The sequence below is a fragment of the Copadichromis virginalis genome, linkage group LG5, assembly GCF_057382275.1.
Source record: "Copadichromis virginalis isolate Kocher_CV1m ecotype Utaka linkage group LG5, C_Virginalis_male_GT1.1, whole genome shotgun sequence".
Classification (NCBI taxonomy): domain Eukaryota; kingdom Metazoa; phylum Chordata; class Actinopteri; order Cichliformes; family Cichlidae; genus Copadichromis; species Copadichromis virginalis.
Genome location: NC_140622.1, coordinates 33,322,655 through 33,346,809, shown reverse-complemented (window position 1 = coordinate 33,346,809; position 24,155 = coordinate 33,322,655). Strand labels below are relative to the sequence as shown.

General features: G+C 39.4%; 1 protein-coding gene across 1 annotated transcript; it reads right to left on the bottom strand.

The window, feature by feature from the left end:
• Nucleotides 1-15,974: 15,974 nt before the first annotated feature.
• On the bottom strand, nucleotides 15,975-17,023 carry LOC146710144 (secretory phospholipase A2 receptor-like). The gene has a single exon (XM_085458098.1). The coding sequence runs from the start codon at nucleotides 17,011-17,013 to the stop codon at nucleotides 16,258-16,260; it is 756 nt and encodes a 251-aa protein (XP_085314224.1). The 5' UTR covers nucleotides 17,014-17,023; the 3' UTR covers nucleotides 15,975-16,257.
• Between the last annotated feature and the right edge of the window lie 7,132 nt (nucleotides 17,024-24,155).

The following is a 24,155-nucleotide window of genomic DNA, read 5'->3' as shown; positions in this document are numbered from 1 at the left end:
AATACAATAATGTTGTTTTCTTGTTGTTCTTGCAAAAACATTTTGTTTGCAGCTTTTGATCAATTTTACCACCATAACTTTACATGTCATGTTAGATGTTAATGTTTTGTTTCATTTGGCCAGAAGAAAGGAGGTTAGAAAGAGATGCAGTGCATACAGTGTGGTTAATTCAGTCAGTAGAATGAAGTGGTGACTTCTAAAGATACAATCAGCTGCATTCTTTGCCTCCTGACTTTCTTTTCATCATTGTCTATTGTTGAGATCTAAGCTGCAGAAAAAAAGAGTAAACTGCACTCCCATGAGAAAAGGGCTGTGTAGTTTTTTTTTTTCTCATTATGTTCTTTAGTTTTTTCCTCTTTGATCAGGCAAGATTTGGCTCTATTAAATATGAAAGGAATTTCCAAGACCAAGGAGCAAAATTGATAAAAAAAACCAAAAAAAACAAAACATAACTGAATGGGTTCATTGGACAGATTGAGACGCTGTTGTGAAAATGAAAATAATCTACTAGATAAGAGAAAGATTTTATAACCTAATTTTTGTTGTGCATGCTACTATTATGCAGGTTAAAGAACATGATGAAGTCTTCATCACACCTTAAAATGTAAAAGTTTCTCTCCTAGGAGGAGAGCATCAGTGAATGCATTCACTGTCATGTCAACAGATTAGCACAAAGCCATTATGCTGACAAGGGTGTGGATCCATACAAAGACAAGCCCAAAATAAAATGTGATGATGACTGTCACGGTCTGGCTGGGGCAGACCGTATGTGTTGCAGAGGAGGACTCAAATGCAGACCAAAACGTGGTGTGGATTAACAAAACAAGCCGTTTATTGAGGTTAGCAACGAGGGTACAAAATAATAGGGCATCGGTGAAAACTAAACAATAACCTAAACTGGGTGAACTAATAACAAAACATGAAAAACCTTAACCATAGTGAACTGACATGGGTACCTGGAGATGAGACATGGATGAGCAGACGACCTGACAATGGCATGCAGAAAACAAAGGGCTTAAATACATACATGAGGTGATCAGGGGAGGTGGAGACACATGGGGGAAACAGCTGACAGACATAAACCTAATGACAGGACCAGGAGAGGAAAGCTAAATACAATAAACAAAGAACACATGACATTGTCAGAATAAAACAGGAAATACTAAAACTAAAACATGACAACACAACTTAACAGACCTAATATGTGATGAATAAATACAAAACCCCAAAACATAGAAAACCCAGGAACAATAACTGCCTAAACTAAAGGCAGATAGGAAATAACACAAACTAAATCACATAACAAAATGAGACAAATACAAACATGAACTCAGAGCGCTCGGTCAGAGACCCAGCCTGTGACAATGACTGTTTCATTGTATCCTGCTCAAGTGTTGTATTTCATTCAGTGTAATACTTCAGCTCTATCTCACGGCAGGATACGCCTTCATTAACATAGTTGTTTGTCTTAGTTATGCTGACAGACATTTAATTATCAGAGGGAAGTGGTTTTTGTTTTTCTCAGAAACCTTGACAATCTTGGCAAAAACAACAATCCACCATAAGACACCTTAAAAATGAAATTTACTATATTTATAAGGTTTTCTCACTGGTCGCATGTCCACTTTGCGTTGGACTTTTTTGTATTAAAAGGATACATCTGAGGAGTCTGTTTTTCTTATTGTAACAAAAACAAAACTAACAATTTTTTGTCCTATAAAAGTTTTTCTTCCTTTGAAGCCCTTGTTTGTTGAGCAAAACAAAAATCACGTCACTGAGACATTCAGTCGCAGTATGTGACAAATAAACAACTGAAAATGCCTCTGCAGGAAAAAAAAATTAAATAAATGCAATCCCCCATAGCACACATCACTGTCTGTCTTCAGTAGCCCGAGGCATTTCTGGAGCAGCCATCTAAAGGGGCCGTCTTATTGATGTATTCACAGATGCTCCATGATTTGTCTTAAATTGTGGCTCTTACACTCAATAAACTTTGTCCTCTTTCTGTTGCTCGTATATCTCTCAGGGTGCTGGACTTTGGGTGGCGACTAATATACTCAGGGAAAAAAAAGAAGGTAAGGAAAAAAAATAGGTGTTAGGATTGGAATATTACATGGAGAAATGTACATGCTAAAAATGCTAAAAATTTGTCATTCTATCTCATTACTAGGCAGTTAATAGGACGTGTACTCTGTTTTTTAAAGAGATGTTACTTTCATGAAATTAAAATGACAATCCTTATATAAGTGCATAAAGAAACAGACCCATTTAGCTCATTGCTAGATGGTTGTTAGGCAACACAGTAATGCTATATAAGATTTGATATAGATACGAACCTTCAAGGGCCTCAGATTTGCATGTGTGACAAGTGTGGTTGCTTAACTCCTAGCAGGAGTTGGGGGACAAATAAACAAACAAACACAGAGACATGTTTGTTTTTGCAAACCATCCACCAACTGAGACAAAACCACAGATATGAAATGAAAAGAAAATTCCTTGGATTGTCGAAGTAATTCTGTTTCCTGGCACCTAAAGCCTTTGCACAATTTAATCATCCATCCATCAAAAGTTTTGTAACAATTTCAGACCAATACTACCACCCCTAAAGCCATGCTGCTATCATGATTAAGAGTGAAGAATCTCATTGGGCTTCTCCTTTGAACAGAATATTACAACAAACCCTCTAACAACATGATGACAAATCCAGCGTCTGGGGAGGGATGACGCATGAGGAACTCACAATATTGGCCAGTCTTTTAAAAGGCTTAGTCACCTAGTTGTCATCAAAGTGGCTTACCCTTTAATTACCAGCCTTGATCCTTTAATTCCCACCAGTCTTGTGATTTTCAACAATACTCATTTGTGCAGTTAACAAAAACAGTTTTCTGTCTAATTTTCATATATTGACCAGCCAACTTTACCGACCCTCTTCTGTAGCTTTAACAATCAAATAACAAATACAGAAGTACAAAAACGAATGGAAAGTTGGAAAAACAAGTGAAAACAGAAAACAAGCTGGTTGTCTTTCGTGTCTGACCAAGTGTTCCACTCACCAAAATGTGTAACATTTATTCTGCCTACTCTTTAACTTTGTTTTTCCACTGACCTGCCACACCCATAGCAGCTCACTATGTATCATCACTGTCATAAAACCTTAAAAAAACTGTCACTGTCAGAAAATCTTTAAAAAGAACTGCAAAGCAGATTTACATGAAAGAAAAATAAAGGAAGGAAGTGATAAAACCCTGGCTTTCTGAGTTCCATGTGCTATGCATAAGGTTATACTTAAAAGTAACTCCATTAGCTCCTCTTGATTTTCCATTAGACTTCCATGAGCTTTTGTCCTGTTTGTGAAGAAAAAAGATGTGGTCCTGTTATCTCTCTTCATCCTCTTTGTGGGTTTCCTAATAGTTTTCTTTATTTTTCTGTTCATATAATAGAAATTCAGACATTATTAATTTTAGTTCATAAGCTTGTTATGTTATTGTCAAAAAAATCCAAACATTTATTTAGCAAGTTTTAAATCAAATGGACAAGTGGGCTTTAGGCTGGCTCCCATCACATGAACTTCTTAAGATCATAATTAATTTTTGGATTATGTCACAACACAAAGGGGAGGAAATGTTTTTGCGGATGAGGGGCACTGGGTAGTTATTTTCCAGCAACATGGTAAAGCTGGGGTGGGGGTGGGAGCACTGTAACAGTGGAAATGATGCAGTTTTACACATGAGGTAAACAAGAAAAGGCAAAACGTCAGCCTGATAAAAATGTGTAATTGTGAAGTAAACCACTAGCCAAACAGGAAGAGAGGGCATGCATACTTTTGTTTATGATTCACGTGTGTTGTCTGAAGCACTTCCACGGCTACACAAAATATGGTGGGAAATTAGAGAGTGGCTTCGGCATAACTGTTTTGTGGTGGAAAGGAGAATGAGGAAACCCCTCTTTAAAATTGTTCTCATGAGTGGGGCGGATGGAAATCTTTAAGCTGAAGACGAGATAAATGGTTCCCACTGAGGACTGAGAAGTAGACAAAAAACAGATGTTAAACAGGGATGCCCCACCATCTGTATCACACTGTAAATGTTTACATGCTTTTGCTGCAAGCACATTCAACAATATGGAAACCATTACTGTTAGTTATATTAACACTTGTGATGTACTTATATTACTTACAATGAGACTTAATAGTTTTTGTGTAGTGTTGCTTCTAATCAGAAGCATTTTTTTCTCTAAAGGCTTTTGTACAACTTTTTACAAACTGTGGACATTCTCAGCGTTAAATGCTCAGTCTAAACAGTTAAATGCAACCCAAGAGTTTTGTGCATAGGTTATAGGTTATAGAGGGAGTCTAGGTTATACTCCCTCCATATTTTTTCTAACAGTAGAGTTGGCTCAGCTTTGTGGATTTCAGAGGGCGAGGACGCTTGCCCACCATTTCACACTGACTTTTAGTGTGCCAAATGTCAATACAATTTCTTTAGAAGCTGTCATCGTTCTGAGGTGTTGTTTTTTCTGTTTTGGACCGTATTACATATTTGTTTCTATATTTTTTCTCATTCTTACTGTTAGGGTTCCTATCTCTGTCTCAGCTGTCCTCTGACCACTTTCTGTTTTACTTTGAACCTTTCTCTTGTCTGTTGTTTTGATTTTACTTACTGTTTTTCCCCCCTTTCCTTTTTTCCACCTAGCTTTGTTCCCAGTTTTTCAGGTGCATATGATTTTGTCATCGAGGTTTCTGCTTTATTTGCCTCTTTTTTGGATTTTGACTTGTACTTTAGCGAGTAAAGGCTAAAGGAAATTGTTTGTTTCCATCTGCCTTTGTGCTCTGCATGAGCCCGCTCATCAGATAACAGACTCAGCTTGATGAAATGCCTTACAAGTTGTTTTTGCAATAGTCCCTAACATTAACATTAGTATAAATACAGAACTAAACTGTCAAACAGCTTTGGTGACAGATATCTGAAGCTTGCTAATGTTAGTTAACATTGGATGCTGTAAACAAGTGGTGATTCCAGACTAATCAAAGCTTTACAAGCCAAGTTTTGTTTTGTTTTTTTAAGTTAATGACAACAACTTCTCATTTTTAAGAGGTTACGATATTCTCTTCTTAGTCCATAAGTGTTGTCTTGGTAATAAAATGACTGCAGTGCTTCTAAACATCGTGTCTGCCATGACCAATCTGTCATTTGTCAGTTTTCTTCCTGCAGCTGCTGAGGTCAGGGGCAAATTATATCATTTTAAGCAAGCAGTGATACTAGTCTTACTAGACCACAGAACAGGGCTTGGTCACAAATGGATGAGGCAGCTGACGTCATGTTTAACAAACTCCCTATGACTCACTTTTTCTTTATAGTGGAAGTAAAGTAAGTGAAGTATGTTTTTGTTTGCTGTTGATATAGAAACTCACTCTGATGACGGCTTCATCTCCCCGGTTTCCTTCTTTCCAGACACAACAGATGAAAATAAGGTCAAATTGAGATTTACCCCATTGGATGACAGGCTTTCAGTAGCCTCTTTCATGCAATTTTATTTTACCTAGACTTCACACTTTTTTTGATAAGGCTAGCAGCGGGAAATCAATAAAAAGCTGTGTTAGATGACACCACTTAGCGGCTAACCCTGTTACTCTCGGTTAAGAGAAAATGTCAGAGGAGGATTTGGGAAGCAGTAAGGAGACCTTTCAGCTGGTGGTTCCACATAAGCAAAGGATGTTAGAGGTGGTGGCAGATCTGTAATTCATGAACCTAATAGTAAATCCTGCCTAACATTTACTGAACTGTAATAAGTGTGTTACCTGACTGGTCAGTGACTATAATTAATCATTCTGTAGCTCTTTTAGATATAATTCTTAAAGACAGTATCTCCCCATACTTACAAAGAGCAAAATTCAATTGGAGTGTAGCTGTTGTCAGAAAGAAACAAAGCAAAACTCTCATTGGCAGCCTGTGCACTTTTTTATCATGTCAGTTTTGATACTTCACATAATATAGTATGAAATATGACTCTTTAAGTGTAAATAGGTGGGTAACGAGAAAAGAATATCTATATAGTGGTCAATTTAGTCTGATTTGTGATGTAAATACAGACTTAAATTAATCTTTATGTAGTGGTTAGATTGATTCCTGGCAACCTACTATTAACCTTTTCAAATTATGCATTTCTGAACCCTCTTAGGTGAGGTTAATCACTCAGAAATTTTAATTAAGAATTTTCAGTAATTTATTCAAAAAGACCCCAGTTTTAATGCATATGTCAGCTACGTGAGGTGTAGAGGGTGAAAAGGTTGCCATTTAGTGGCTTAATGTTTTAGGCTAATACTGGTTCTTGTTCCCCATCTAGTGTCCAGGTAAATGAAGCGCGTGAGAGTCTGTCAGGCACGTATTATATGATTACATGCAATAATTTAGCTTAAAGCTCATAAACAAGAAAAACAAATCCTGCATGAACACTGGATAAACTGTAGGCTATAATTAAAAAATGATTCAGCGGCTGATGCTGAGCTTCTCTCTCCCTAAAAACAGTATGGTGTTGCTACTAAATTAATCCAAAAAGTTTAAAAACAAAATATATTACACATAATTAGATAATATTGATAGTGTTAGTGTCAGGCTAAAACTGTTTAGAAAAACTGTCATGTGCATAATTTAAATGCAATACACAGTTTCGATGACTAAAGGACAGATGTACATTTTAAAGAACTACATGAACCCTATACCACAACATCTGGACCAGTTAACCACTGAAGCATATAATCCCTTTTTTATGTTCTTGGAAGAAACTCAGAAGACATGTCTGTAATTTGCAGATAACATGGCTGAGTGACTGGAACATGGCAAAGGGTCTTTTTTCCTTTTTAATCCTTTCAAAAAGTTTTGCTTCACCCTGCACGTTTCTTCCTGGTCTCCTGAATGAACAGGGTTACTCACAAAATCTTTCACTGTCAGTTCAGTTCAGTAATATAACACCAAATCACAACAACAGCTGCCTCAACAGGCTTTATATCATAAGGCAAAGACCCTACAATAATATACTGCTTCAAGAATTCTTTATTGGCAAGCCTGGACAATTCTGGAGATTGTAGAGCAATGCTGCCATCTAGTGGAATTCCATCTGCAACTGAAGCAAAATCTTTGTTGATAGTCCCTCCACATTGTAACCGATTTCAAATGGTGCTAGACATGATGGAAACTCTGAACACCAGAGGAAAACGGTCAGCCTTGGTAAGAGGGGGAGAGGGGGGTCTAGTGGTCAGAGAACTGGGATCAAACTGGTGTTTTTTTCTGATTTACTGAGCATTAGGATTGGAATATTACATGGAGAAATGTACAAGAAATCTGGAGCTACATCTAAATTTATGACACAAACAATGCAGTAAACTTTCTGTCAACCTAATGAAGAATATGGTTCAGTGACATCACTCCCGAAGTGTGTTCCCACTCAAGAACACCGATTTCAAATGGTGCTAGATGGGATTTTGTACTCTAAGACACCATCTGAAACCAGTTCCCTGGGGAGGATAACTTTGAGAGAATCCATTGTCTGAAGGCATGTCCTCATCTGAAATTAGAAAATAAAATAAAATAAATAGAAACACTGTTGTAACCACTTTGAGCACATCATTTTACAGTTGATTTGTCCAGTGTCTGTGGGAACACAAAATCAAAGCAGAGTTTCTGGCACATTTTGTGTTTGAGAATGAGACGACAATGAAGTTCATCAACATGCTGAATTTTCATTTTAGCAACTGATTTGTTCTAATACTGTCAAAGCACCTCAGCCCACAAGGTAGTAAATTTGATTTGTGTACAAATAAAAATAATACTAATTAAATTTCCCATTAGGCAGATGTTCTTTCCTGAAGTCATAGCCACCTGCCCAATGTAATTAATGATGCCCTTTGAAATGGCAGTAACACTAGTTTCACGAATGACAGCTTTTTGTTTTGACTACATTATGGAGAAAAACATTTTTTTAAGGCACTGATCTGTGGCTTTTTCAGAAGGAGAACTCGTGCTGTGGTGCTGAAATTACATAAAAGCATTTTTGATGGACATCCCTTTAACTTTTAGATAATGACTTTGAAACAAAAAATAGAACTGTTTTCCTTATTTATGATGAAACTGACTCTTTATGCTAAGTACAGCTTACTGAATATGTGCAACATGTGCTACAGACACATTTGATTTAAGTTCAAAGATTCAAGCTAAAAAGTCGCTACTTTAGAATTAAAACTTTCCAAGTGGAGACAAATTTAAATAAGAACTCCAGACTCAGGAAGATTCAGACACTGAGAGCAACAAAATGATTGATGGACAGAACACTTCAGAATGACACAGCAGCTCAGTATCTTGCATTAGGAGAGCATCAGGTGATCTCAATGTAATAAAGGGCACAGTAGCAGCTTGGCACCAGTAACGAACTCTAACAAAAATTGTCGATGAATCATACTGTGGAAAAATAGATCGCTGCAGCTCCCTGTGGACTTCTTTGTAATGCACAATAGGATACTGTGGCCTCTCCTGGGTCTGCCTCAGGCATCCAGTCCTGCTCTTGGTCCAAGTGGAGTTGACTGTGGTGCAAAATGGGAAAAATAGGTCCTGAAATAGGTAAGTATTCATTAGTAAGAACTCCTATTGTTCATCCCTATAAGGTATGCAGAGTACATAATGTCCATAGGGAACTCATTTGAGACTTTCTCTGTTGCTGCTCCTGGTTTCTGCTGGAAATACAGCACAACACCAAGACAAATAAAGTGAAAACTCACCACGTTCTATATGTGGGTCGAGCATGAAAAGGCTGGCATGATCCTGCACTATATCAGCTCACTGCGTTCTGCTGATGGGAAAATGTGACGTAGAAACTAATCCCAAAACCATCATGTGTTTTTCAGGCATAATTTCCCTGTCAGTGAATCTCTAATCCTCCTCACTTGTAGTTTAATGTCTTGTATTCACAAACAAAAGCAGTTGTACTATACTGGCACTTGTAAAAAAAAAAAACAATAGGGAATATATGGCGGCAAGTGCTATTATGCAGATATATATTTGTGTCCAAACAAAATGCAAAGCTATTGGTTTTGACAGGAACTCACGGTATTTACATGAATACAGTACCAGCTTCAGGAGTAACTCAGGCAGACAGTGTAGTCTAAAGGCCGCGACACTCCTTTCATCCGTCTTTGCCCTGTTTATTCTGACTCCTCCCACGCCACAGTACTAGCCCTGAACTCTGTATCTACGTCTGTCCTGATCGCTTGTTCTTTTTACTACAAGCTCTTTTCGCCATCTATTGCGTGTGCAGAAGCTGCTTTCAGCATCGAAGCAGTTTTTTTCCCCCTGCCAAGTCACCTGACCATCTACGGCTTGTTAAAGGCGCATCACTCCGGTTTGAGTTACGCAACTAGTGGTTTAATTTGAATCACAATATCAAGATGCATGCAATCACCACCTTTACCTTTACAATCATAGGCAAACTGCTTTAAAAAAGGATTACAGGTAACATAACTGTGTCCCAGTGCGTGTGTGTGGATATATCGATACACACACAATCCCAATCTCAGCAGACTGTTAATGTGTCACAGAGAGAGACACTGGGTTGGGCCAAATTAGAGCAGGTGACGTAAAATGAATGCCGAATGCCTACATATGTGTGACACCGTGTGCGTGTGACAGTGGGGGGAGGGGTTGTGTACTTGTGTGCACGTGTAAACAGGGAAGGTGGTTAATCCTCTTACAGATTAGAGGTCCTAATTTATCGGGAGTGAGAGGGGCAAACTCATCGAGGTGATGTGTTTTTGAACCACCCTTAACAATTGGGCTGCTTAAAATAAACCTACAGAATATTTTGGTTCACAGACGTGAATGTATATATGTGGAGTACACAACACATTGGAGAGCTACTTTAATTTGACTTTAAAGTTGACATTCACTGCTTTTTGATTTACTGCCATTAAAGGAGCTGAGGCAAAAAAAAAAAAAGGAAAAAAGAATCACATGATACCTGTCTGGAACTATTAGACCTCATCTGCTGTTGATTTTTTTTCCTGTACAGACAATGTCCTAACAGTTCCAAATATTTGGATCTTATAAAACTTGGATGTCTCCTCCTATGTTGCATCACCTTCACTTCAGAGCAACAAATTGAAAAATGTTTAGAGAGGTTAGAGCCGTAACGCGTTCAGATGAGCCTGACACTTTGTTTATTGGATCTGCTGCACAATTGGTGGGAATAAATGGGAACGCCACAGGCGGAAGACTTGATTTACACTTTATCACGTTGTCCTGGCTCCTACTCTTCTTGTTGGGATGGGAAATATCTGATGTCATGGTGGTAACAAGAGTGGGGTTATGAGTTAAACAAGTAGAGAGAAAAGTATACACAGATTTAAAATATTTTAAACATGGCTGTAAAAACAAATTAGATTTCACTTTCTGAGAGAGGTGAAACCAGGTTAGTGTTCCCTGCTGATAAGTTATTTTGGACAAAAATACTGAAAAACACAAATAATCGTAAGTATTTACAGTAGTTAAAAACAAGAAATATGGAGGCATTTAATGATGGCAGGTGCCTGTAGACTTGTGGGTTCCAGCTGTTTTTGCCTCTTTCACAGCACATTAGGTACTAGCAGCTAACAATACCTGCAAATGAATGCTGCCTCACACTTATCTATTAATACATCATCATCTGGCAAGGCCAGCAGTGCTCCAAGTTTAAATTTAGCACTGTCATCTCTCGGCTCTGTGCCACCTCCTATTCTGTAATCTGTGTGTAGGAGGGATCTGTTTTAAGAGGCAGTGGGTCGCTCACTATTTTCTCTGAAGGCTTATGTGGGCTACAGGTGATGCTGGACCCCTGCTGTAAACACATCCGTCAATGGATTCACACGGCCTCTCTCGTCTTTGAAAAGCACCTCTTTGCCGCATCCATTTTTGGACCAGCCGAATCAGCTGAATTGCATTTGCTCCGGCTCTAAAAGAGGGATTGTTTTGTAGTAGTTTTTGGTAACCTCTCTGTTGTGAAATTTCTCCACGAAGTCTGAATAAAACTGGGTTGCAGGCTTCTGTTTGTTTGACTTGAGAGCCATCGCCTCCCCCCAAAAGAATTGCAAAGTAACTATTGAGGTCACGTTTCCTTGTCTGTGAAAGTGGGTCGCTTCTGCTGGTCAGCCTTTTAAGACGTGGTAAACATTACGACTACACGGGGCCTGATTCTCACACCAGAGAAGAATATTCGAATGACCTCTGGCAGCCTTTAAAACCTAATTCAGAATATATTACTTGATTCATATTTTCAATATAATGCAAATGAGCCTTTGTGATGTTTTGCTGTGAGGCCACCCCGACCCTCCTCCTTTGGTGATCAGATTGTGCTTTCTCCCGTAACTTCTACCTCAGTTTTAAAACGACCATAATGACATTCCCTAGGGAGTCAAGTTTCTATTCAGTACACATAATTAAAGTTCAAAAGGTCCCCTCCCCTTCTTTGTCTTCCTCTCACTTTCCATTTCCCTGTCAGTGGTTTCGCAACTCATGAGGCTACTGCTGATTCACCCATTGAGTGAACAAATCCACTTGACAGGATGGTGTTTGCTCTGCCTGTGTGTCTCATTTTCACCTGGTCTCTGAGAGGCAACGAAGCACCTTATCTTCTGTCCCTTTGACAGGTTAGCAGTAGGAGGGACCACACCTTCCTTCACTGAGGTCATAAGGAAGGTAGGAGAGACCAGCCGCCTCAGTGCCAACAGCAACAACGCTGTTATCACATCAAGCGTGTCAGTGTCCTATTGTGCTCTGGCAGGGGTACATTACAAGCTCTAGTAAAGTGTGACAAATCTGCTAAATGGCTCCAATTTACAGTAACAGCGAAGATTGCAAAACTATGACTAGCAGCTTAAGGCTGTGAGTAATTTATTTAAGTTTTATAATCCGGTTATCTTTGACCATGCCACCAATATAGCGTAGGGTTTAGTAGGCCCCAGAGATAGAGGAAAAACACCGAGTGGTCATTCGAGAGGAAAAATACCTGTGTGTCAACATCTCTGCACAGCAAATAATATTGCCAGCTATTGTATTACTCAATAGCACCCCCTATGTTTTGGACATACAGCTTGTTTTTGAAAGATCAAGTGCACACTCCCAGGTTACTATTAAGGACCTCCTGGGATCTCTGTGACGCAGCAAATGTTGCTTGATACCTAACCCACAAATCAAGCTGCGTCACCATTGTGTTGCTTACTAAACGCTCAAGTTTTTATTTCCTCTCAAATCCCACAAATAAGAGCACAACACGTATATGTACGTTAGTCTTTATTCAAAACTGCACTTTAATGATGACAACACAATGAAAAATGAGGCCACTGGCTGTTTAATGATCGTGCCAATACGAACTGCGTAACATCGTCCTCTCCCACAACAGGATTACGCACTATCCATCTCTTGCGCAGCATCCTATTCCGAGCTCTTCCTTGACACGCCATCCCTGTCGACACCACGCTTTGTTTACATCCTCATTTTAACGTTAAAAACAGTCACAAGTCAAGTTTCGGAATGAGCTCAACTACGCTGTTATGCCTTCGCAGCACGTTCAACCATCGCAGCGGAAATTCCCACTGGATTTCAAGTGGCTTGTCGGAGTTCGCGCTGACGCAGTTTAATTTACCTGTTGTCATATCGATGATGAAGCACCGTGATTTTACAAAAGTGTTTAAAACCGCTTTTTGCCATCAAGCCTCCGCGCCCTAGCCTATAAGACTGTGAAAGCAAGACTTTTATTTTCTTTCGTCATTCTTTACACTCTCACGATAGCACCCCTGGGCTTTTATTCTTACCTTTTCATCCAGCAATCCAGTGGTTATGAATTACATAGTGGTATTCTCTACGCAACATACGCAGTATTATGTCGCTTTGGCCATGTAATAGCATAAATAACTTACGTGTTTATCCCAAGCCTGTCTTCCTCCCGTGGCGAAGGAGTGTCACTCACTTCCCGGCCGGTGGCACTCAGACCCGGTCCTCGCTGAACGATCAGTCCATCTGATTCAGGTTTCGACGTTACTGTCGCCATTATCAATCTCAGAGCGCGCGTTATCACAGTGTATTCCCCTAACGATTTTCCATAGCGCAAGACGAGAACCCCGCCCCTGACACTCCCCCGGTTACTGATTGGCCAAGCGGCTGGAGACTCTTTCCTCATCGCCAGAATCACATGTGGCTGACGCATGTTTACAAACATCGGTGAAATCACATGGTAATGGTCGCCGTTTTACCGTAAACTACCTCCCACTGACGCAGATACCAGATGTCGTGACGAGAGGCTGTTACGAAAAAAAATGAAAACAGCAAGTAGAATATATAAAGGATATTTATCATGTTAGATATAAAGAGTAGAAATCGCTGGTACACTTTACCTTTGGGGGGTGGGGCGCATTTCTATAAATTATATAGCTTTTCAAAAATTGTTTTCTTCTGCCCTACTCCCGCTAATGTCGCACGAAAGTGGACTTGGGTTATACTTTATCAGGCAATAATTGCTTACATTTTAAATGGCTAAAAAGATATGAACCATGATCATTTTAAGTAATATATTTCATAGCTGCTACACACAGACGAAGTTATATTAACATCCACATCAAATTATATAGAATGCTTAATTTAATGGCCTTGTGTTTTGAAGTACTCTCTTAATAAGACTAAAGCCACCCCTCCCACCCCTTTTTTCTTCTTCGTAAAGGGACCTCCTAAAATGTTTTGTAACACAACTGATCCTGCAGTAAGTTGTAAGGTTACAAGAAAAAAACAAAAAAACAATCGTCTACATTGCAATGAGCATTGTGTCACGATAGATGGCACCATATTCATGAAATAGTGACTTGGTACCGTGAGGTTATTTGTATGGGTGCATTATACTATATCAGAAGTGAAATTCTAGACATTCACTATACATCTTTTGTGAGTAACAGATGACTTCTATCCTATAAACATGCTATATTTTTTTATACCAAGATTCGGGCAAGGAGCTGCTCAAATGGTAAAAACAAAACCATAGACTGTGTGATTCTGTATCTGCCTTTGGAGCTACTGCAGTTTGTATAGTTCGGTTATTATCAGACCGAAGAAGACATTCATTCTAATTTAGGCGGTAAACGTCACAAATCCCGTATCAACCATTACTCTGACGTGATTCACTGTTTTACTTCACTGCACTTTACGGTAATTGTTTTGTCATGTAGCTTATGTTTTGGTGGGATATTTATGGCAGCTGAGACTAGTTATTAAAGTAATTAAAGATCCCACTCTTACACAGACAAACAAAGCCATCCTGGTATGTATGTTTAAAGTGGTAGCTGTTTGATTAGACTCGGTTATTTTGATTTTTATTACACCTTCCGAATTATGTTCTTGTTTTTGAGAAAAAGTGAAAAATATTATTAATTTGTAAGAGAACAAATCTGTTTTAGTCTCAGCAGTGTTACCAGGGCAGCTATGTGGTTTAAATACAACCTCTCTAAGTTTGATATAAGTTCTTGTTTAAGAGCAGCATGATAATTGACTGAAGGACAAATTCCCAGTAGATGGAGACACAGCTATCATCTGAAAGGCTAGCTCAGTGGTATCAAACTGATTTCAGTTTTGATCTGTTGTAGATGGGAACACTGAAACTACTGTCCAATAACCTAAAAAATAAATAGTTTTGCTTTCTTTAAATGTTCAGAAGATTAAGTACAATCTGAAAACATTCACATTTAATTAATTCATTCTATCCGTAGCAGCCTGGGGTTTCTTTAGAAAAATAAGTTCCCTTTTTAGCTTTATGACCTAAAGTCATTACAGAGATGCTCATCAGTGTAACCACTATGGTCTACAGAACATCGCTGATGTGTTTGTCAGTAAGAAGTGAGTAAAACTGTGGTGATGATTCAGACTCCTGCTCAACATATAGTTTGCAGTTCTTACAGTAACTCTATTGATGTCACTATTCTTACCAACTTGCAACACAAAATACGTACACACCTACATACAAACTTATATATTCCTTCTTTGCAATTATTGCACATTTTCTTCTATATAGTGGAACAGGTTGAACACTTTGGCCCACCAAAGGGACTACTGGTCCTGGTTTCTCATCCCCTGTTAGGTCATCCACAGAGTGGAAAATATAGGTTGGTTTTGCACATTGTGTCATGTTTATAGGACAACTGTCACATTAAATTACAAAGACATCAAACACAAACTAATTTATTGTAGCTTCTTTAAATCTAAACTAAATTAAACTAAATCAAAGAGGATATAAACTTTGGGTTTGACTGCGAGCTAGAATGAGAGATTTTAAGTAACATGTTTTGATATGTGCAATGATGGACTGATGTGGTCTTCTTTAGAGTCATTGCTGATCTGCTGCCAGCCAACACTCCACTAACCTTTCCACCCTCACGGCTTTACAGCAGCAGCACAGACAATGGAGGAGTGAAGCCCGGCAGGCTGGGTAAGTGAACCATTACAGTAGGCATGTAAGGGCTGTCAGCATGTAACAACAAGGGCTGATAAAGGTCACATCAGAATGACAGCAGTGGTTAATTTGCTGTGGCTGCACATTAAAACACATATGAAGTCAGGCTTTTCACACATGCAAGCCCGCTCTCCAGTGTATCTGGACACTGTCAGGTCACTTGTTAACTAAAGCTACATTTAAACTTTTAGTAAACCGAACTAAAAATAAGAAAGCACTGAAACATCAACTAAAATGTAGTGTATTTGCAAAACTAACTCAAATGAAATGAGAATATATCAGAAATACATTAAAAAAAGCTTATGAGCTAGACTATCGGTGGATTTTCTCTCATCTGAGATACCAAGTATACCATCTTCAGGGTACCACAGACCAAGAAACGAGCAGAAGGTAACATGTCATGTCTAGCGTTTTGTTAAATTCGTCACAAAAAACATACAGTGTCTTTTAAGAGTGTTTATTATCTATTTGAACATAACAATCTTTTTTGAATATCTTTGGAAGTAATTAACATGATGAGGAAAGAAAACAATGGAAGGTCCTAGAATAAAGGTAGTTAACTATTTAATTTTATATAAGGGAAATTCTAGATTCTATATGTGCATTACAGTTGGATCAAAAACACTTCACAATAATGATTGCTATCTATCTTTTTGCAAAGACTTGAATATATCGTTATCAACGCAAATATGCATTTTATATTAAAGATTATATGTGTAGCAAAATACAGCATTACATTTATGCAAATATTCAAGCTCCATTGTAGCAGACAAAGTTGAGTCTGTCTGCACAGTCCCAGCTGACCAAGTGCTGCTCATCCAGTGAGAGGGCCCCACAGCGGTGAGTCCAGGTGGGACACTGAGGCATCTCGTTTTGGTTCTTGGCCTGGTGATCAGCAAGGATACGATCCACCCAAAGCCAGCTGCCAGCTAGGTAGCGGAGGCTGGTCCACATGTTGTTGATTTCGGCTGTTCTGCTTGTCGCCATGACTTGAATCAGATCAGAATATGAGCGCAAGCTGAACAGTTCCATGCCCTTTATACGACAGTGCTCGAGTGCTTCCTCCCACGTCTTGTTTTCTTTCACCAGGACCAGGTGGCTCTTAAAGCAGAAGAAGAAGAATTTGTCCTCACAATTCTTTTTACGCCAGCCAGCTTGGTTTTCTACAACACATCTGTTATTAGGATCTATAGGGTCCTGTGGATCCCAGTTGAAGAAAGATGCATTTGTCCCCCCTGACCACTTCCAGTTATCACTGTCATCCTGGTAGAGACCAATCCAGTACAATGTTTGTACCGATGCCAAAGAGGAAATGTAACTGATGAATAATTCCTCTTCATACTGGTTACCGATTGATGACAGATCAGTATATTCATCTCTGCAGTATTTTCTGGCGTCAGACCAAGTCATTCGTTCTTTGACATAATAATTAGTACCAAAGTAGGTGCAGAGGGTCATCTTGAAGAGACCCATAAGAATAAGCAATCTGAGAGTGCTTATCTTCATGTTGAGTGGATGTTAGTTTCTTACTGTGGAATGACTTAACTCTGTTGGGGACTTTAAGCATTTGAAGGAGCAGCAAGCATCCAATCAGAGTTCATTTTAGCCTGGTATGAAAATGCACAGGTGTACTGAAATTAATTGATGGCATTCACAAATAAGGCTGCATGGAAAGTATTAACTAATGATTATAAGGGGTTTGACTTTGTTTGAAATTTTCCCAGTCATCTGTGCTACTCATTCAGGACTGATAATAGAAAAAAATTGGTATCATTCTGCCCTCTCTGTGGGAAATTATGGCATTAATTAGTTGCTCAGAAGTTTTTGTTTGTTTGTTTGTTTTTTAATACGCAGATTTTGGTTCTCGGATTCGAATGTGATGTTGATACTAGCCTGTCAACCAGGGTTAACTTCTCAGCATTAAGCTGATTTGCAGACATCAGGTTTCTAAAACTCTGTTGGCCTTCCCTTAACTTTTCAGAAAACATAAACGTGTTAGATAAATTAAAAAAAAACATTCAATTTTAACAGAAAAAAAACTGGTGAGACTGAAAATGATTGAAAATAGTGTGTTTTGTGTTGCCCTCCGTGTAATTCACATGCAAACTCAGGACTATTAATCCATGCAGTCTGCTAATGAAATGTTTTGAATTTTTCATTTGTGCTTTTAACTATGAAAATTTACACTACAGCATTTAGTCATGCAGGCTGCTTTCTGCACTGCCTTTAGTCAAAATATTGATTTGCATTTCATTAGGTAGCATGACTGAGAACCCTGCATAATGTAATCACAGGACCACTGTTAAACTCCTTTCATTGCCTTTATTTTGAAGAATTTGATCAATATGGAATAACTAGAATTCTTTTTCTTCTTCTTAATAACAGGAAGAAAAATAAGAATTTTAGTTATTCCATTTTTGTCAAATACTATTGTATTGACTGCGATAACATTAGGGATAAAATATGTTTTTGGCAATTTATTATAGATGGAAGTAAATGTGTAAGCATACTGCAAGGCTAACACTGGACTTTTTTTGCACAAAAACTGCATATAAAAATTCAGCTAAGTAATAGGTGGATTAATTAAAATAAAAATTGAACTTTTTCCTATGCAGATGGAAAGTACAGAAAAATATTGAATATGTTAAAAAAAACATCAGCAGTGCATTAATGCAACCATAAAAACAGAAAAATATTTGTCAGTCTAAAGCAATTAAACTGTGACCAGTGTTCAGTTAAAGGGGTTTTGTTGTTTCCTAGGCTAAAGTCTAAATCACTAAAGCAACTGTCATTTTTATGTCAAATTTATATAACATGAATAGCCTGGCAACATTTTTTTATACCTCAGTGATACTAAAGGTCCAGGCAACTTACAGTCAGTCAGGTGACCACGAACTCCTCTATATATGAAAGTCTTCTACATTAAATGTGAGACCATTACACAACAATGTGCAAGACTGTTAAAAGTCCTAGAGAAAAGGTAAAGTGTTATTGTTGCAAAAGGTGGTTCTATAAGTTGTTGAATCTTGAGGTGTACTTAGTTTTTCATGCACTACTTTTGAAATTTGACTTTTTTTTTAATTAAATGAAAAACTACATAGTATAATATGGCACATGTTTTTTGTTTTGTTTTTATCCGAGGTTGTGATTTTAAAGCTCAGTACACGCCGAGCCAAGCTCATGCTGAACGGATAGTATTTCCAGCTATCTGTGTTACCCATTAAGATCAAATAATGAGAAGACATCAAGTAGTGAGTCTGAAATTGTGTATTTTTCTGCCTTTGTACATAAAATTTCAATAGTCACTGATTTTCTTTTGTCTTAATATACTGAATGCGAATGTGACGATACAGATAGAAATATGTACTTATCTCTCAGATACCATTTTCCTCAATCTGGTCTCATCTGGGATTGAACTGTTTTGGGGGCATTTTCTATCAAGCTTAAAAATTGTGTTACTTTTACATGAATTGTTCATAGAGTCCAGTTGAAAATTATACAAGCATTAAAATATTAAATGAGCTAGTGTTAGTGGAACTGTCCTGTCACTTTACTGCACATTTAAAGTCATCAGTTTTTGTGGTGGAGTGTTCAATAACTTTAAAGAATACAAAGAAGTAGTTTATTTTACTTGTTTGTTTAAGGTCTTAAATGTGTGGCTCCAGACCCACATGCAACTTATTTGCCTTTCTCATGTGTCTTCCTGTGACTTTGACAAAATGAGTATGAAAATTTTTGCTGAAGTTTAATTTTGTACTATCAGCATTTAATTGAGTCAGTAGCATAAATACAGATAGGATTCAAAGTGGCCAGAGCTTTATTACGGATCTTTTTCAAAGTAGCCCTAGATATACTTATAGAAATAATCTTCCTCCATTCCCAGTTCCTCTAATTTGTTGGTAATTTAAAAAAAGTAAATACTAAGCAAGCAATTGTGGTAAGGCAACATAACAGGAGAAGATATACTTTATTTATCCCAAAATCTGGAATGTCTTTTGTTACAACACATAAACAGACAAAAGAACAGAACAACAAACAACTATCGGCGTATATTTCATGGAATTTAGTAAGTATTGAAACTGACTTTGATGACTATTTTGTCATCACAATTTACATGCACATTACATTTTAGAACAACATAATCCATTTATGTTTGTAAAGTCATAGATATATCTATATGAGCTGATATGTGATTTCGTAGTATAGATTATATGTATATCACACTGCACTGACACAGTTTATCCTACAACAGATGGAAAGGTTTACAGTAGCAGATAAAGTTCAGCCTGTCTGCACAGTCCCAGCTGTCCAAACGCTGCTTGCTCAGTGAGAAGGCTGCACAACGGTGAGTCCAGGTGGGACACTGAGGCAGCTCCTGTGGGATTCTAGACTGCTGGTCGTCAATGGCCCTATCCACCCACAGCCAGGTGCCAGCTAGGTAGCGCAGGCTGATCCACACATGGTCAGTCTCCGTTGCCTTGCTTGTTTGCAGGACTTGAACAAGTGCTGTCTTAGAAAGTAAACTGACCAGTTCCATGTTCTGGCTGCGACAGTGATCGAGTGCTTCCTCCCACGTTTTGTTTTCTTTCACCAACACCATGTTGTTGTGAAAACAGAAGAAGCTGAATTTGTTCTCACAGTTGTTTTTAAGCCAGCCAGCTTGACTGAATACAACACATTTTGTGTTTGCAGCTGCATCATGTCCTATCAGGGGTTTTAAGGAACTTGAAGGAGCAGCAAGCATCCAATTACAATGCATTGTAGGCTGTTATGAAAATACACAGGTGTACTAATTGAGTGCAGTTACAAATAAGGGTATTACGTAAAAACTACGTAATATAGTTATGTAATATATACATATATGTATATATGTACATACGTTTTAAGTAATGATTTTATGGATTGTGGCAATATTTTGTGTTATTAACTTACACCCTGGATAAGAACATTGGTGGGGGAGATTGTCACATCTTGCAGGAGCTTTCCTCTCCTCGGGAACTCTCTGCAGGAGGGGGAGATACAGGAGAGGTGGAGGAAGATCTCAGCCTGGGCGTCTATTGTCTCATGTAGTCTGGAAGATGAGTGGATGGTGGGGTGGGTGCAGTTTTCTCTGTGGTGGGGTTGGGTGGACTGTCCCGGGCTCTGTGGGGCCGGGGGGCGCTGCTGCACTGGGCCCCGGTCTGGATGGGCCTGGGCCCCCTTTCCCTGGCGGGTCGTGGAGTGTGGGAGTGCCTACTGGGGTCAGCGGGGGAGCAGGCCCCAGGGAGGGGTCACCTGCCCCTCCCTTCCTTCCCTCCCCATCTCCAGCTGCCTCTCTCTTCCCGCTCCACCACAACCACCCACACATGGAGGGCCTTGGAGTAGGGGTATGTCACCAGGGTGTAGAGGAGGCTACCCCCCCCCCCCCCCCCCCCCGTCCCCTTCTGGCTGCCTCTGCCTCAATTTTATCCCACAACTTAGACATTCACATTACTCACACTCTCATTACACATACATATAGGATCTTGGGGGTGGGCACGATACACGGAGTCCAAATTACCATCAGGGTGTACACCTCACCCCTGGCGTCGTTGCCCACCTCTCAATTTTAAATACACGTAGACATTGAGGGCTAGCAGGAGGGACCATGCGCTTACCTGCTGCTCTCTGGCAGGTAGCTCCAAGCCCTCCTGGGTTTTAATTGCACCTTAGAACACACATGCATCAACACTACAATGAGCGGGTGGAGGGAGGTTTGGAGTCTTCTCTCACCCCCGTTCTCTGCGGCCTGCTGGAGCGGGGGTGCTAGGAGGAGGAGTTGGCCGTCCGACTGCGGTCTGGAGTGTGGGGCCTCCCCGCTGCTGCGGAGTCGGGGCGGTCTGCCCCCCCCCCACCGCAGGGAAAAGGGTAACACCACCTGGGTCTGGGTGCAGTTCCCCCCTCCAGGGGCAAGGGTACCTAGACCCGGTTCGTAGAGTACGCTTGGGGAGTGTGATCGTGTGTACAACGTCTCTTTATGTCTGTCTCCACATTGGTTGAGTGTGGAGTAAGTGCATATGAGAGCATGAGGGAATGGATGTTTGTGTCTGTGTGTGCCTGTATGTCTGTGTCTATATGTCAGGTTGGGTATCAGACGCCACCTCTCTGGGGACATCTTAGGCCCTCCAAGGTTTGGAGGCCTATCTCCACCCACCACCACTTCCCCTGCCAGTGGCGGACTCCCTCAGGTGTCGGTGCGTTGGTGGTTCTTTGTGTGTAGGGGTGGGCGTCCGGGTACACACCGGCTCACTCCTTGACGGCCGCTTATCGGGGCCTGGAGCCTGGGGCTCACTCGGGCCACTTCGGAGGTGGGGTGCCCCCGGCCTCTCGGCCTGGGGCTCGGTCACTCAGGCACAGCTGGCTGCCGGCGGAGCTCACGGGCGCGTCACTGCAACTCCCCCTGGCTTCTGCTCCGCGGCTGCTGAGTGAGCCCTCATCTGGGACTCTCCTCAGCTCTTACTGGGACAGTGGCGCGGCTGCCCCTCTGTTGGTCTTCCTTGGTCTCTTGTGTTCTGGGGGCCTCTGGATGTCTGGAGTTTTGATCTCTTCCATACCTGCTTCATACCCTGGAGGACGGGGCTATGGCTCCCCACACTCCATAGCAGATCGTTACATGGAGAAACCTTTGGAATGCAAGCATGCTGATCCACACAGGTGTACACACGGGTATTCACAGACGCGGACTACAGCTTTCTTGGCTGCTGCCTCAAAGCACATTGTGCGCTGTCTATCTTGCGTGCTGCACAATATCGTTTATTATTTAGTATCTACTGATATCTACTGCTAGCTAGTTTATTGTGATGGTGCCGTTTTTTTTATTATGTTGCTCTTTTTTTGTTTGCTTTCTCTTCTGTTTTTTTTCTCCATACAGGTGACCCAGGTGTTTTGTTTTTTTTTTTGTTTTTTTTTCTTCCCCCCCCTTCTCACCGTCTCTTCTCCCCTTTGGTTTTCTTTCTCTCCCTCTCTTTCTTTCATTCTTTCTCCCTGTCCTATCCCCCAGTCATGTCTGTCACGTTTGTAGCAACTGAAAATAAAATAAATTCATAATTATAATAAAGGTCAATCAAATGGACCAATATGGCAAGGCCATGATGATCCACTTGGTAAAATAAATCCGCTTGGCATCTTTCTTGGCCTTAAGACAACAATTCTGATGGCTAAAGATCCAAACGGGACACAAAAAAAAAAAAAAAAAAAGAACATTGGGTATTAACTCTAAAGGAGGGGCATGTTTGTACCCTTCGTTGTGGGAAGTTGAATCCGTATCTGGTGTTGAAACTGTCCTGTCAGTCACAGCTTCTTAGCATTAAGCTTTCTGTTATAAGTTGTGTAAGGCATGCATTAATTTTTGAGACGGCATAATTCAAAAAATTACATAAAAAAAGAGAAGAATATAAAAACATCTCAATCTTGAGATTGAAAAGTATTTAACTTTGTGTGTGTAATGATGGAAGTATTCTCTCCTTGTACCTTACATGCAAACTCAGGGCTATTAATCCGTGCAGTCTGCTAATGATATGTTTTGAATGTTTCATTTGTGTTTTTCACTATGGAAATTTACACTTCAGCATTTAGTCATAGAGGCTATTTTCTGTACTGCCTTAGTCAAAATATTGATTTGCATTTAGGTAGCATGACTGAGAACCTTGCATAATGTATTCACAGTGCCACTGTTAAACTCCTATTCCTTTGCATGTTCTTTTAAATTTGTTCATGTTTACATTTGTAATATAGTCAGTTTTAGAGTAACAATCAAAATAATTGTGTCCTCCAAGATGCATATTGAAAAACAAGTTTGTGCTAATTTAGTGTGGGTGGAAGTAAATATATAAACAGCCTATAAACTAAAAAGCCTGAACTGGACATTTGTGCTAAAAAAAAAACTATGTTTAGTTAACAAAATTATGTTTAGTTAACAAAATTAATTGTTAGCTCAGTTTAAAAACTGAGCTAACAATTAATTTTGTTAACTAAATGTAAAATTTTACATTTTAATGGAATGTGATCTAATTAATTTACTTACTTTTATTTACCAAGTATATTTATAAATTTCAGTGGCATTTTACTTTTATCGCTTCATGTTTATGAGGGCCAAGAATAATTGTTTTGAGTGTAGTAGCTAGCTTACTAATAAGAGACTAGAAACTGAGGATGTACAGTACAACTCCATATCTTAAAAATCACATTCTTTGTTGCGCCATCCATTAGTTTGCACTAAAGCTTATGTGTGTTACACGTGTCTGGAGTATGCAAGTCCTTAATCCAGTCGTTGATTATTTCCATTATTTCCGAAATGTTTGTGAATATTCCAGTGTGGATACGTGTTGTATTACTTATAATACAGAGGGATATGTAGAGTCTGTTAAGTTTCAACTTGGAGAGATAAAAAAGCAGACACACCAAAAGGAAAGTAAGGAGGTAAGCCTTGTTTTAAGATTTCCACAAGGTTAGAGATAGGCAGATATGCGTTACAATAAATGTCAAGTCTCCTAAAAACAACTCTGCTTTTTAAAAAAAAAAAAAAGTATGGGTTGTGAATTTTAAATTATGAAATGTTTCTATTCATATATCAAGTAAAAACAAAGAAAAGGAAAGAAAAACACAACTCGGCTGAAAACAGCCTGCAGTGA